The 14852-nt window shown below is 44.6% G+C and overlaps 1 protein-coding gene across 1 annotated transcript; it reads left to right on the top strand.

Moving 5' to 3' along the window:
• The first annotated feature begins 1253 nt into the window (after positions 1-1253).
• Positions 1254-14289, top strand: LOC120408605 (A disintegrin and metalloproteinase with thrombospondin motifs 12-like). The gene is made up of 4 exons (XM_039545735.1): positions 1254-1433; positions 3524-3885; positions 10990-11092; positions 13425-14289. Exons 1-3 carry the CDS (start codon positions 1307-1309, stop codon positions 10996-10998), a joined length of 498 nt encoding a protein of 165 aa, XP_039401669.1. The 5' UTR covers positions 1254-1306; the 3' UTR covers positions 10999-11092; positions 13425-14289.
• Positions 14290-14852: the final 563 nt, after the last annotated feature.

Below are 14852 nucleotides of genomic sequence, written 5' to 3'. Positions count from 1 at the left end.
GAACTCAAGGGATGTGGAGGTATTTCTGTTTGTCAGCCTGCCACACTGATGTGCAAACTCTAGTGGGATCATTTCACCTAGCAATGAAATGCTGCCACTTCTGGGGTGAAATGAGCAGCTATTTCACACAGCACTGCCCAAAAGCTTCCATAGGGGAAGGGAAGACTCCCCTGTTCAGATGGGTATTGACACAGCACCCTAATGGGTACTATGTGCTTTACAGACATGGGCCCTGCCCTGTGGAGTTTATAATCTGACTTGGACATAAGCACTGAAGGAAACACAAAAATAGAGGAAGGCCGTACAGGGAAGGAGGAGGGGAAGACGTGGGCTGCATCTACAAGAGAATGAAATTGCTTTCTGCTTCTGCAAACACCTTGATTTGATGTATCTCTTACAATGTGTTACAGTTCTAGTCCGGAATGCTTGCTGTGTTCTTGGAGCGTAAGGAGTCAGGATGCAAGCACTGGCATCAGAATTCAGTTGGGACACCCTCCCCTCAGAACAACAGGATGGGAACTGGTTGCTCACCTGGCAGAATAGGTGCATGGGAGAGGGGTAGCACTGAGTGAATCTCAGGCAGAGAGACTGTGGCAGGGGGTGCCGTAGGTGGGGCTATTACAGCTTGGGGGCTGGAACCAGGCACACCCAAGGGAGAGTGGAGCCCAGTCGGTGCTCAGGGGCAGGCAGGTAGTGCATGGGGAGTTGGAGTTGGTGTATTCAGGGGACAGTGGGTATAAAGTGGGAACTGAAGGCATCCGAGGAAGCATGTAGGGACAGGCTCAGTGCTCCCAGGACAGAGCTAGTGCAGCCTGGCCTCACTGCATAGACGGCTTTGGACCTCCCTCCAGGGACAGACCCACTCAGCCCTTGTCTCAGATTTTCTCCGTCAGGGGACGAATTAACTGCTGGAGGGTTTGAAGTTCGAGCTGGGCTGCATGGGAACTGACGCTAACATTGCTGTTTGTAAAAACAACGAGGAGTCCTTGTGGCACCTTAGAGACTAACAAATGTATTTGGGCATAAGTTTTTGTGGGCTACAGCCCACTAATGAAGGATTCCCTGGAAGCAACTTCCTAGCTGAACCCTCCTTCCTGCCCTTGCAGAAATCAGACACCAGAACTCCTAATCACTCCCCTTTTCAGGAAAAGCTTCTCTGCTCTTTCTCTGTGAGGAAGCGCCTCTCTCTCTCTCTCTCTCTCTCTCTCTCTCTCTGCATTAGTTTCCCTTGGCCATGCACCTTTACAGTTTTCTTTCCAGCTAGGACTTTGCTGAATATACTCAGTTGATTTCCCCCAGCTAAAACATGCCATGTGTGCAGAGAAACTGGATTACCAATTTTTCCTTTTGGGTCCAGTTCCTTCTCATGCAAGCGCTCTGCTATGGTAGAAATCCTCAACCGGGCAGATTTTTCTTTCCAGACAAGAGGCAAGGTCAGTGGTTTCTCTCATTTTAATTAAAGTTATGCTTAATAGATACAAACTTGGTGTCCTTTCTCCCCCCACCTCTGATGTAAATAAACCAGGGTCACCAAGATCTAAGTAAATATATTCAGTTTATTCTTTTGTCTGGAGTAGTCTCCCCATCTGTATTTACACAATGTTTCACTTATAGAATCTAACTTCCATGGAGCTTTGTGACTGTTTTACTTTCCCCAGATCAGCGTTGCTGCTTCTCACTGACTGCAAACCTTACAGTGTTGTGCTAGTTACTTCCCCCCCCAGTGCAGAAATGTCTCCCTGGTTACAATAGCTCAAATCTTTTGGAGTCTGAACTTGCAGCTCTGTACTTGCAATGCTCCTGTGGCAGACAACTTGATTTTAAAGTTGAGGTCAATGAAGCACCGTGCAGACAACTCAGACTGTCATGTTGTTGCCTTCTGGAAACAATTAGGCTAGATTGCAGTTCAAAATTTCATTGCTGAAATCTATATTCATTATAAATTTACTCTTAACAGGCCTGTAAATACCCACCTCATTTCTCATTACAAAATGTAGGCAGTTCAGAATCCTGGAAATAGACTATTTTTTCTTAGTAGCAATTCTATAATGTTATGTTGTGATACAGCAACACAAAATTGGCTTAAGGACCCTTCCAGCATGACTGTGAACCACTGAAAACTACTCTCTGGGAGCAGTTTTACAATCAGTTTTGCACCCACCTTATAGTAGATCCATCTAGGTTGCATTTCCTTAGTTTGTTTATGAGAAGGTCATGCGAGACAGTATCAAAAGCTTTACTTTTATACTTCAAAGCTTTTATCATTTCAGAACTCACATACATGAAAGGGAAACTTGTGGGGGAGGGGCTGATTTCCCACACCATTCCACAGGCATAAGGGGGTGCTGTGCAGTGGAAAATCAGGCCTGACTACTTCAACAACTTTTCATTGGGCTTTTTACACTCTCCCTCCTTAACACCAACCTTAAAAGCTTAAAAACATTTCTCCCATTCACATCCTTTCACATTTCAAACACAACATCAATTCTCTACCCTACAGAGAGAGAGAGAGAGAGAGAGAGAACCAAGTGCTCTTTCCTGAAGTTTTATAAGTTTTCATATTTGTATTGGTGGATTTAATTTACACAACCAGAGATTTAGAATTCACAGGACACCACTGTTAGATTATAACAGCTTGAGCTGATCAAAATATGGCCTAAATTACTTCTGAGGTGAGCCCACTCTTGGTCCCACTGACCTCCAGAGCACAACTTCCATGTACATCAGTGGGAACAAGAATGAGCACACTGTCACTGTTATCAGATTCGAGAAGGGGGAAGAAATTCACGGCATTCTTGCCTCTCACTAATATCCAATACTATGCAACAGCTACTACCTATTATTTAGTACTCAAATTGTGGTAACAGCCAGAGGCTCCAATCATCATTCAGGGCTGTATTAGCAGGAGTGTTGTAAGCAAGACATGAGAAGGAATTCTGCTCTACTCCACGCTGATTAGGCCTCAACTGGAGTATTGTATGCAGTTTTGAGTGCCACATTTCAGGAAAGATGTGGACAAATTGGAGAAAGTCCAGAGAAGAGCAACAAAAATGATTGAAAGGTCTAGAAAACATGACCTATGAAGGAAGATTGAAAAAATTGGGTTTGTTTAGTCTGGAAAAGAGAAGACTGAGAGGAGACATGATAACAGTTTTCAAATACATAAAAGGTTGTTGCAAGGAGGAGGGAGAAGAATTGTTATTCTTAACCTCTGAGGATATGACAACAAGCAATGGGCTTAAGTTGCAGCAAAGGAGGTTTAGGCTGGACATTAGGAAAAGCTTTCTAATTGTCAGGGTGGTTAAGCCCTGGAATAAATTGTCTAGGGGACAATCTAGAATCTCGATCACTGGAGATTTTTAAGAGCAGGTTAGACAAACACCTGTCAGGAATGGCCTAGATAATACTTATTCCTGCCATGAGTGCAGGGGACTGGACAAGATGACCTCTCAAGGTCCCTCCCAGTCCTTTGATTCTATGATTCTATGAAAAGCTAAAATTTCCCCGTTGCTTTTTTTCCCAGAGCACTTTATCCGGACGCTGCAAGAATACCACGTGGTTGGTCCTGCAAAAGTAGATGCAAGTGGTCATTTTCTCTCTTACAGTTTACACCATCACACCTCAGATGCCAGGAGGAAAAGAGACTTCAGTAGAAAGGAAAACCTTGTGTATTATAAAATTAACCACAAGGAGAAGGAGCTGTTTTTTAACTTGACTGTCCATCGAGGATTCCTTTCTGCTAACTATGTATTGGAAAGGAGATACGGGAACCACACTGGTGCAAAGATTGTACCTTACACAGGAACCTCATGTCACCTCATTGGTACAGTCTTGCAGCCAAATTCTGGGAATGGACCAGCAGCCATCAGTACTTGCAATGGGCTGGTAAGTGATGTAGTCTTGCATCGTGGTTCCATGCTGATTTTGATCTCTTTGGAAGTGAGCTAGAGGTGTGCATGCGTTTGGTTAAAAACACTAGATGAACTAGTCTGAATAAAATAACCTGCATTTATGTATCACTTGAATGAGAACCGGACTGAATTGTCACACAAACTTTAAACCAAATCTAAAGCTTTTTTTTTTTTGTGGGGTGAGAAAGGTACAAAAGTTCGCAACTTTTTAAAATCCCCATTTCTCTACACACTCTAGTTTCGACGAGGTCTGGGAGGTGAAGTGCTTATTCTTGTTGAACAATATTTTTAGCACCACTGAAGTTCAGATGCACTGGAAACTTTATGAGAGCTTATAATGGGGTTTCTAGTTCAATGTCCATACTGCAAAGATTCAACTGAACTTTAGTTCGGCTTTTGGCTGTTTATTAGGTGAGCAAAGCAAGGGCTTATGCTCAACTGGAAGGCATTTCTCTGTCTGCCTGTAATGCGATAACTTTTGAATGCTACATCCTACCAATTCCAAAATTTCAGGGAGTATTCTAGGCAGCAGTGGGAAGAATCCTATTCATTTTGGTGAAAAATGGAAAACCACAAGCTGGACGTGGGGGGGCACGTGGAGCTCCTTGGATCTGGTTAGCAGAGCCAGCAGCTTCCACCATCTCTGGACTTGTCTATAGGTCAAAGAACTGGCTGACTCCCCATCTCTACTCTGCCCATTGTTTCAATAGAGTGAACACCTTGAGAGGCTTCTCCCTCTCAGTCAGAAAATGAGAATGGTGCAGGGAAAGGGCGGAGTAGGGAGGAATGAGGGGACACAGAGGCCCTAACATGGTAGAGGAGAAAGGAAATGGGGTGGGGTGCACAGAGAGCTGCTGACATATGAGGAGAATGGGAGAAAGTGGGGTATTCAGAGTTTCTGGTATGACGGGAGAGGGAAATTGGGGGCCACAGAGAGCTCCTGTCATGAAGGAAGGGGTGTGGGTTGTTGGGAGTCCCTGAAATAGAGGGGAATGGGAGGCTGGCACACTGTGCGCTTGTGGGGGGAATGGAGGGCTGCAAAGAGTCCATGGTCTTTGCAATGAGCTTGATCTACAGAAGCAACAGTGTGCAACCATCTGGCACCTGTGAGCTTCTTGATCTTTCTGGATAACACATGAAAGCTTTTGAAAATGGACAAATAAATTGTTATATTTTTCCCATTCACTTTGGTGGCAGCTGGGTGTCTGCATCCAAGTGCAGAATTTAATTTGCAAGGGTTTAAATGATTTGAGACTGTGAAATCAAATGGGCAGTGGAATAAGATTCCTCAGGACTGTTTGGTTTACTGAAAGACAACAATGGTAGCCAGAACTTTGTGCAATGTGTCTCAGTCTGCAATGGCCCGCAGAACAAGAGACCAGAGTTCACTCTCAAGCCTGAATTCTCTCATGTCTGCAGAATGCATTGTGCCAAGATAAACATCTGTGAAGAATTCCCTCCCCCTTCCCCAGTCTGTCGATATGTAAAGAAATTCCTTGCTATTCCAAAGCTTTAGAAACCCCTGTGGGCTTCTAAAATATCCTGGACACACATGAAAATTGGTCTCCTGCAGATGAAATTGGGGCCCTTGGAGTAGCACATGACAGAGTACTGAAAAACAACAGCTGTACTCTTCTTAAAGATACGTTTTCCAACATTATATGTTTCAATAAGATACAGACTATTACTCAATGAAAAGGCAGAGATTGATGTCTGTAGGACTGTCAAAGTCAAAGTCCTTTTGGAGCATTTTAGAAATATAAAGTGAAAATTAGGCTATAGAGAAGAGTGTCTCGGATGAAAAGGTAGTCAAAAGCAATTAGTTTCTTTTGATGAATGGTCTTTTGCCTCCACAGCAATTTTATATTAATATCCATGAGATGTAGAACTTGAGTGAAATGTTCATTCTTTTAGGGCTTGAATACCGATTTCCTTCCAAATATTCTGTCTACAGCAACATGCTAAGACATACTTTTGTGTGCATTTTTAAAAGATTCAGTATACAAATGTATGCTAAATTTTCAAAAGGTTCTAAGTCATGTATAAGCCCAAGTCTCATTAAAACTCAATGGGATTTAGGTGTTTTTGAAAAATTGTATTCTAATGCATTATTCTCTTGCATACTGGGGTGTGAGTAAGGTTCTCAAGATAATGCCATGTCAAGAAACACAGACTTTTGCCCATGAACTCTGTGTCTGATTCTTCCATTCTTACACTGAATAGTAACCTACTCCACCAGTAGTTCCACTGAGCAATGTGAGGTAAGGTTGACAGCGTGAGGTCTTTAGTTTTGAGAACTAAAGCAGCATGAAGAAGTTTTAGGTTTTTGTTTGTGTTGTGTATGTACTAACAACAACTATCGATCTGTGGTCTTGTTTGTTATATTGTTTGCAGACAGATACTACCTACTTTACACTAAACTAAAGGAGGTTAGCAGCAGAGATATTCAGAAGTCCTAGTGACAATTTGTTTTTGTTTGTATTATTTCTTGAGTAGGGGTCTAAAGGGTTGCTTGCTTTCAGCATCACAGATAGAATAGGCCAGGATGCCCAGCCAGAAGCTTCTAGGTATCATTACAGCTATTGCAAATTCTATTAATCTATGCAGCCCTACACACTTTATCAAAAAGAGGAACTTTAAGGTTTATCAGAATTTGTTGTCATGGTTTCTAAATTTTTGACTGAATATGTTCTTTGGTTATGAAGCCTCCTGTTTCGGGAATACATTTTCTGTTGTGTGATGTTGTGGGGTTTTTGTTTATTTTTTTTATATTTTTTTGCTTACTGAATTAGTCATGAACCTGTATTATACTGGGCTGAGTTTAGATAACATTTATGAATTACAGGGTTGCTTAGCACCACATTGTACACATTAGCGTGTTGACACTTACTTTGTTTAAATTGTAGAATTAGTGGGAGTTCAGAGAATGGTGGTAAGAATGATTTGAGTCATGGAAAAGCTCTCATATGAACAGAGATTGAAAGGTTGTTTACCTTAGAAAGAAGTCAAATAAGAGACAACATGATAAAAGTGTATAAAATAATTGAATGATACATAGAAAGGTTGGGAGCTTTGTATGATAAAATGGAAAGATCAAGGGGACAGTCAATGAAATTAAAAGGTGGCAAATTCAAAACTGATAGTTACAGATACTGGCGCCTATCTCCTACCTAAGCCCCAGGGCAATCTACAGACCAGAGGAATATGGGCTCAGGAGCTTCTAGCTTGCATTTTGGGCCAGATCCAGTAAGTGTGTTCAGAGGCCGTATAGCTCCATACAAAGCTGCCAGGTCAGGGTTGGAGGGGAAGAGGGAGGAAACTTCCCACGTAACCCTTTAGCCCAGTAGTTAGGGTACTCACCCAGGTCATGGGAGAAGCCTGGTTTAAGTCTCCCATCTACTTGAGAGGGAGAAGGAATCTGAAGAGGATTCTCCCACCTCTCAGGTGAGTGCTCCAACCACTGGACTAGGGGGGTCTCTGTCAATCTCTTCTATTGAAGTTGTTCCATGTTAATTGAATAATTAACTATTAATTGGGCTAGAAAAGGAGTGAGTCATTCTGTAGCCCGTTGGTTAGGCCATTCACCAAGAGGTGGGAGATCTCTGTTCATATCCTTTCTCCTCATCAGACAGAGGGAGCACTTGAACTAGGGGCCTCCCACGTCACAGCTGAGTAGCCTACCACTGGGCTAAGGGCAAGAAGAGGAGCCTTAGCTATTTACCTGGCCAGGATAAAAATGTTTTCAGCCCCCTCCTCCCCAGGGCCCAAGCCAAAAACAAACAGAACTTGAGTATCACAGAGGCCTTTGGAAGATGGCACCCAGGGTGACTGCCCTGCTTGCCCACCCCTAGAACTGGCCCTGGTTTAAGGGTTAGGAGGGAGGCTCCTCCCCCGGCAACTTTGAATGGAGCTAGGCAAGCACCTAACTCATTCTTGCCTGAAACAACTAAGCTGCCTGATGCTGGGAGAGGGGTTCCTGGTTGTGGATTGCTAGCAGAGATAGGCATCTCCCTGCAGCCTGACTCAGGCACTGAACTCTGAGAGAGGCATCTTCCATTGTCGGCATCTTCCATTGCTAGCTTAGGCAGCTCCCCACCTAGTATGCTGGCTTTTGTGGATTGGATTCTTAGGCGCCTATCTCTCCTCATGCATTGCAAAGGGAGTCTAGGAGCCTAACTTGGACTTTGTGATCTCAGTGTTGTTCCTGTGATCTTCTAGGTGCCTCAAAGTTAGGTGTTGTGATGCTCAGCATTGCAACGCCTAAGTCCCCTTGTGCCTCTGGGCCGTAGGCACTCTGGAAAATTTTACTCCTCATCCAAAAGTACTGCCGAGCAAACTACCTATGACTCAATTTATACTTCCGAAGGCCAGAGCCATGACTTGTATCTTTGGGAGGAAAGGGTCAAGGGTGTAGGTGACTAAGCCACTATCTGGCTAGAATAACATTTTAGGTTTCAGATGAGTTGAATACTGAACAGCAATACCAGTGGTGCTCTTTGCCTGCCAATGTTCTGGGTAGCTTGGCAAGACAAATGAGAACTTAGAGTAGTAGTAGTTCATCACTGACGCAATTCTCATCTATGGCTTCGCATATGACTCTAAAGTCAGAACCCTGATGCACAGAGTCGGCCACACAGAGGGCATGGGAAGTCTTTCTCCATGATGTTTGATGATGTGGCTTTGTGGAGCCTTTCACATGCAGCCTGGACATGATTTCATCGATCCCGCTTGAACCTGCTGCATGCTAATCTTGTCAAAGACCATCAGTCAGTCCTGTTCTGTGCCATTTGCTCGAGTTTTTTAAGATTGATGCCAGACCAGTGGAGACTGCTCTTCCAGTTATCTTTGAAGCACTTATAAGGATGGCCCTTCTTTCTTTTGCCCTGCCTCAGCTCCCCAGACAGGATCTGTTTTGGGTGGCAGTGGTCTTCCATTCTGATGACGTCCAGTCAAATTCTGCTCTCAGTACCATTTCCTTGATGCTGTTGTGTTTGTTCTCTCAAGGATCTTCATACTGGTCACAGTAGTGAGTGGTAGTGGTCTCCTTCCGAGGCTGACAGGGAGGAATCACTCCCCTCCCCCTGGTGGGTGGAGCCAGGCTGGTCCCGCCCCTCACGCTGGAAGCAGAGGGGTGGAACAGGAAGTATAAGAGGCGGGGCCTTCAGCTCAGTTGGGCTAGAGTAAGGGAAGGAGGCAGATACCTCTGCCTTGCTGCTGGCTCCTGGGCCAGGGACTGATCTGTGCCAACCCCTGCCCCTGGAGGAGAACTCCAAGGGAAGGGAGCTGCTGGGACTGCATCAGCTGAATATCCTGGGGAGTTGCCAGGACTGCCGCCAGGCGAGTATTCCAAGGAGCAACTGGGACTGTTGGCTCCTGAGTATCCCGAGGATATTGAGGACCTGCAAGCAACCGAGCCCTGTGAACAGGTAGGGGTAAGAAGTACCCAGGGAAACCAGACATTCATTCGGCTGTGTTGCTGAAACCACAGTCAGTATGTTTTGGTAGGATCCCTGCTGACCCAGTGGCAGGACCACCTGCTATTGGTAGGACCCTGGGCTGGGACCCAGTGGAGTAGGGTGGCCCCAGGTACCCTTATCTCCTACTGTGAACCCCACCCCGGGGGTGGTGGCTTACTTACCCAAGGCCAGACAGCCTGTGCTTGTTTGCTGTCTGCCTCAGCCAGGAAGCTGGGTTGTATAGACCACTACTGCTCTGCCCTTCCCAGAGGTCTTGAGCCTGCCTGTGTTTGCTGTCTGCCCCAGTCAGGGTGCTGGGCTATTGACTGCTGCTGCTAGACTCTTTACTGACACATGGCCAATTGACAGGGGATTAGCATGCTAGGTGGCGTAGCGAGGCATAGTGACCTCCCTCCGAGGCTGACAGGGAGGAACCACTAAAAGCCACTGCTGTCACTCCGTCCTGTCAGCAAATGCTTATTATTGAGTGGCGGGAGCACATGTGAAATTGCTCAAGCTGTTTAATGTGCTGTCCATAAAGAGTCCATGTCTCAGAACCATACAGAAGAGATGTTAGGACCACTGCACTGTAGATCTTCGATTTGGTGGAGAGACAATTAATGTGTTAGGTAAGGACTTTTGTTCAGAGTTGGCCAAGGGCCTGGCTGGCTTTACTGACTCTGGAGGCAATTTCCTTATCAAGGAAATAAACAACAAAAATAGAGCAAATAAATGACAAAAATAGATACTTGTTGTCTAGTTAGGACAGTCTTTATTAAATGGAGTAAGGCATCATTCGACTACAGTGCCAGAGCCATAAGGAAACTCCTGATCTCTACCCAGCTAACACCAGTGTTTCTTACTCATGAACTTTGCCTCTAGAAGAACTTACTTTCGTATCAGGTCTTTTTAACTTTCAGTTCATTTTTGTAAGTTACTGTTTTTTCCGAGTTTCAGATAATAATGTAATGTCACAGCAAATCCTCACCACACTGAGCACAGATGTTCCTGGATTTATGTCCTGTCATAAAGATCATACAGATGCAGCATAGATGGAAATAGAGAAAGTGTAAGGAGCAGATTTTCAGCTCCCCTGTGTTTCTTTTACTTTGAAGCTTATTTCTGCATCCATTTAAAATGATGTATGCTATCACTCTTTCATGTAACAAAGACATTGCTATTACTATTCATTTTTATTCATTATATTTTGGGAGGCTTTTTATTGCTTCATAAAAAAGTGGATATAGACATAAACCATCTGCTGCTGGGAGATCAATTTTCTAGTAATTTACAGAGGACACCTATTGAGTGAATCATATTAAGAGCCTTGATAAAGGTAGCAGGGTTCTCTAATTACCTGTGTATATGAAACAACTTTCTGCCTGATTGCTGGCAGTGTTCCTCCAGGATGACAATATATTGCTTGTTTTTTACCAGAATGCCATCATGCTTTCTCTGTTTACACTATATACCAATGGAGAAATGTGGAAAGTCCTAAGAACTTTGTTATACTTTACATTACAATGCTCATATGTAGCATCTTTTGTACACTCTGTATCCCAAAATGGCTTACAGAGTGGAATAATTCCCCCTCAGACTTATTTTCCCCACTCCTCCCTTAGGATGTATAAGCAGTGGAGAAAGTCTTCAGATGAAATTTACAGAGATGAAGAATTGATGAGGGAAGGATTTTTTTCTCCAGGAAGACACTTCCAGATGACAGGAGTAAGTGAGGAGAGAAGATTTTTCTTACCAATTATGAAATGGGCCAGATGACCAGAGAGGGCAGGGAAGAGAAAGATTTGTGACATAGTCTGCAGTAAATCCACAGAGGGTCTCAAAAATTAGTGTGACAATTTTGAACTGGACAGTTCAATGAAGGGAGAGACAGTGGAAGCGTTGGAGGGCAGGTGTGTGTGACATGGTTTTGTTTGCATAAGTGAATTGTGATGGTTTACACATTAATAGGTTTGTTATACAAATTTGACCTTCTTGATTTCTGAGCTCTTATAGTCATCAAATGATTTCCTGAATTGTTGTGGATGGGAAGCATGGACTAAATAACAATCCTAAATTTTCTAGCTTCACAGTTCAGAGGTTTGTGCTAGGGGGAAAAATCTTGAGAGTCAGATCCCAGGTGTTCTCATGAGTTGATATTCCAGAATTGTTTTTATATTTAACTGAAACCAGTGCTGCTACTGTTTCACATCTTGACTCTAGCCTATCTATGGCCTGACAGATAATACCTTGGGGGGGGGGGTGTTAAATAGCTGTAGTTCTTTTCTAGAGCTAAAGCAATGGATTTTCTCAAAAGTTACTCCAGAAACGCAGAACCAGGTTCTGAACAGCTAGAAAGAAATGTCACTGGAGACCCAAGTTAACTCTCTCTTCCACTCCCCTGCCCCCAAACCTCTCACAGATTTCTAATTTAGTTAAAGGGTTCTTGTTCCACCCACATTACACAGAAACCAACTATGAACTCAAGCAAGCCAAATACAAATATTCATTCTTGTGCCTGTGGAATGCTCTGTGGTGGCTTCTGGTCAACAAACTGCTGTCACTTCCTCTTCTGAGCCTGGCCCAGCCCCTTGTAAGGTTCTGAGCGCAGCAAATTCTACAAATTGGCCAATGCAATGATGCCCGCCGGGCGCGCCGAGGCGAGGAGCTGGGGGCCAGCGCGGCATGACTGGAGAGTCTCGGTGCGGTCGCTGCGGCTCTGCTGGACCTCCCAGCGGCTGCGCGGCGCGGCTGGGGGCGCGGCGGGGCTCTGCCAGCTGCTCGCGCTGCTGGAGGTCCAGCCCGAGCCAGACCAGCACCAACCGTCCCGCAGTCATGCCTGCGGCAGGTCCACCGGCCCAGCCTGCCGCCCCCCTGGGAAAGGGCCGCCCCAGGCGGCTGCTTGCCCCGCTGGGCTCTAGAGCCGCCCCTGGTTCTGAGTCTCACTAGGCTCAGCTACACCCGATAGCTAAGACGTAAGGTGTAATAGAGCAGTGCTGGGCCAAGAAGGCCCAGCCCCTCAGCAGCTGCAAAGCATGTTCCAAATGGAGGGCTGCTAAAAAGGGAGACACCAACAGGGAAATGGGGAGAGTGAAGGAGAGGCAGGCAGGCAGGCGTGCATGATTTTCTGGGAAGAGTCTGGACTGTGGATAAGACCCAACTGGGAGGCCAGACCCTGACCGCCTTTTCCTCCCCCTCCTTCCCTCTGACACAGGGGAGCAGGTAGATGCTGGAAAGTGATCTGGGAAGACTGTTTGGACTATTGAGACTGTAGGAGCAGCAGCCCTCTGTTGAGAGAGAAGCTGAATGCCACAACCACCTCCCTCAAACTGAAGAGAGAACAGGAAGACACAGGAAGTGGCCAGCCCAGGGGAAGCTGGTCTGTTGTACCACCTAGAGGTCCAGTGCCTTCATCACAAGATCAACCTTCTTCCCACACTAAATATATACACCTCTACCCCAATAGAACGCTGTCCTCAGGAGCCAAAAAATCTTACTGCATTATAGGTGAAACCGCGTTATACCGAACTTACTTTGATCCGCCGGAGCACGCAGCCACCACCCCCCCCGTAGCACTGCTTTACCACGTTATATCCGAATTTGTGTTATATCAGGCCGCGTTATATTGGGGTAAAGGTGTATATCATCACCGAAGCACTCTTTGGTGCAGTTCACTTTTTCTTTGTTTTCATACAATTATGGTAACTATCTAATCTATTTAGTAATTTACCAATAGTACCTTTGTTCCAAATGTTAGTTTGTTGTTATAGAGAATGTTTCACACTTAGCAACATAGTATGAAGTGCAAAAAGATTATTGTGTATCCTGGGGTAAAATAACTGCGATGCAGTTGCCTTGGTAATCATTTATTTGACATCTGGGCAAGACTATACACACACACGCGCACACACACTATAGCACTGTCAGTCCTGCCTACACATTGGTAATCAATACCTTCTTTGATTGGCGTTTCTTTGTCTGTGAAGGTTCCTTTGCTATGAAATGTATGCTAATGGTAAATCTGTTTCTGTGAAATGCTAATGATTTCCTCTTTTCACAGATGAGTAAACATTTGACAACAAATCATATACCAGAGTCGAGGTCCCATTGTCCTCCCCACCGAATGTTACCCTTGTGACCACCTCAATTTGAATTCACCCGTGCTCACTGATAATGGAACTTCGTGGCCACAGAGTACATTTGAAAACGAAAAGAGCAGACTCCGCTGTGTCGGAACAAATCCTTATTTAACAGACACTGTCAAAGAGCCAAATCCTCTCCCCAATGCTGGGCCTGAGGAAATGGACTGTGTTCTCAGATAAACCATACATACCCACTCCCACCGAGGCGCCTCTCCTCTCCATTTCAGCTTCACCTGAAATAAGACCAGATAACGTAGTGCCAAACCTTTCAAAAGTGATCAGCTCCCTGCTGTTCCCATTAAGAGCAATGCCCCAATTGTGGGTGCTGAGCAGTTCTGAAAACCCATCCCCCTCTCACTTTATTTCTCGTTATTAAGGAGTACAGTGACCATTACAATCAGTCCTCTCACCCAGACAGAACTACTTTTGCAAAGGTTATTTTCTGCTTGATCACAAACACTTTCCCATGCTCCTTGAGGGAACTGCTCCTTACACTTTTAAGAATGGGCCAAAACCTGGAGAAGTTTTTTTTTGGCTTCTGTCCAAATCTTCCCATTCCATTAAAATGAAATTTATTTAAACTGAGTCTCCCACCTCCTCACGTGACATTTCTGTACCCGTTGTATTAACTGGTAGATCCTGGTTGTCCAGGGAAGGCCAGCACATCTCCCCATTCTGTTCGTGCACTTTGTTTAGATTTCATTAGCACCTGTAGGACAGCAGCAACCTTGATTTGCTGAGTCGAGGAAGAAGGACATAAGTGATTATCTGTGAGAGCCAGAATTTACCTGGAGAAAGTCTGAAAAATGCCACCCTAGAAGGCATGAGGCCCCCTGCAAACTCTCTTCTTTTGCAGATGGGAAAGTTTCCAGGCCAGGACACAGGAAGCCTTTAAACTGAGTCTTGTGCTGCTTTAACAAAACAAAACAAAACAAAAAAAAAAAAAAGGAAAGGAAAGGGAACCACTAAGTGGTCCCCTCTATATATCTGCCATGTATTTTCTGTTGTCAATTAGACACACTATATATAGAAAAACTTCCTCTTAGAAAGAAATCCCATACAATATGGAGTTTCCTGTGCATGTGTTTTTTATCCTGCCTTCCATGTGGCCAGTTTTCTCCTATTGTAGACGGTAGCTGTGTGTCTCTGTTGCTTGGTTTCTAGAGATGTTTCTTTTACTGTGTTAATAGATATGAAGAAGTTACCTTCTTGTTGTTTAGAACTGTAGGATCACTATTCACTGCAGGTTTTTTCTAATTAACATTTTCTTGGGAGTTCATTCCTTTCCTTAGTGCCCAAACCCCAGCTTTACTCATAACTCCAAGGGCTCCAGTGATGTCTGTCTC

This window comes from Mauremys reevesii, linkage group 6 (assembly GCF_016161935.1).
Source record: "Mauremys reevesii isolate NIE-2019 linkage group 6, ASM1616193v1, whole genome shotgun sequence".
In the NCBI taxonomy this organism is placed as follows: domain Eukaryota; kingdom Metazoa; phylum Chordata; order Testudines; family Geoemydidae; genus Mauremys; species Mauremys reevesii.
Note: the sequence above shows the minus strand (reverse complement) of the source record. Positions and strands in the feature narration are given on the sequence as shown.

What these genes read in the sequence shown, in the direction of transcription:
- LOC120408605 (XM_039545735.1), top strand. Translation starts at nt 1,307, where the DNA reads ATGCCATGTGTGCAGAGAAACTGGATTACCAATTTTTCCTTTTGGGTC. An exon ending in CTTTCCAGACAAGAGGCAAG is followed by an intron (nt 1,434 to 3,523) that starts GTCAGTGGTTTC and finishes TTTTTTTCCCAG; the next exon opens with AGCACTTTATCCGGACGCTG.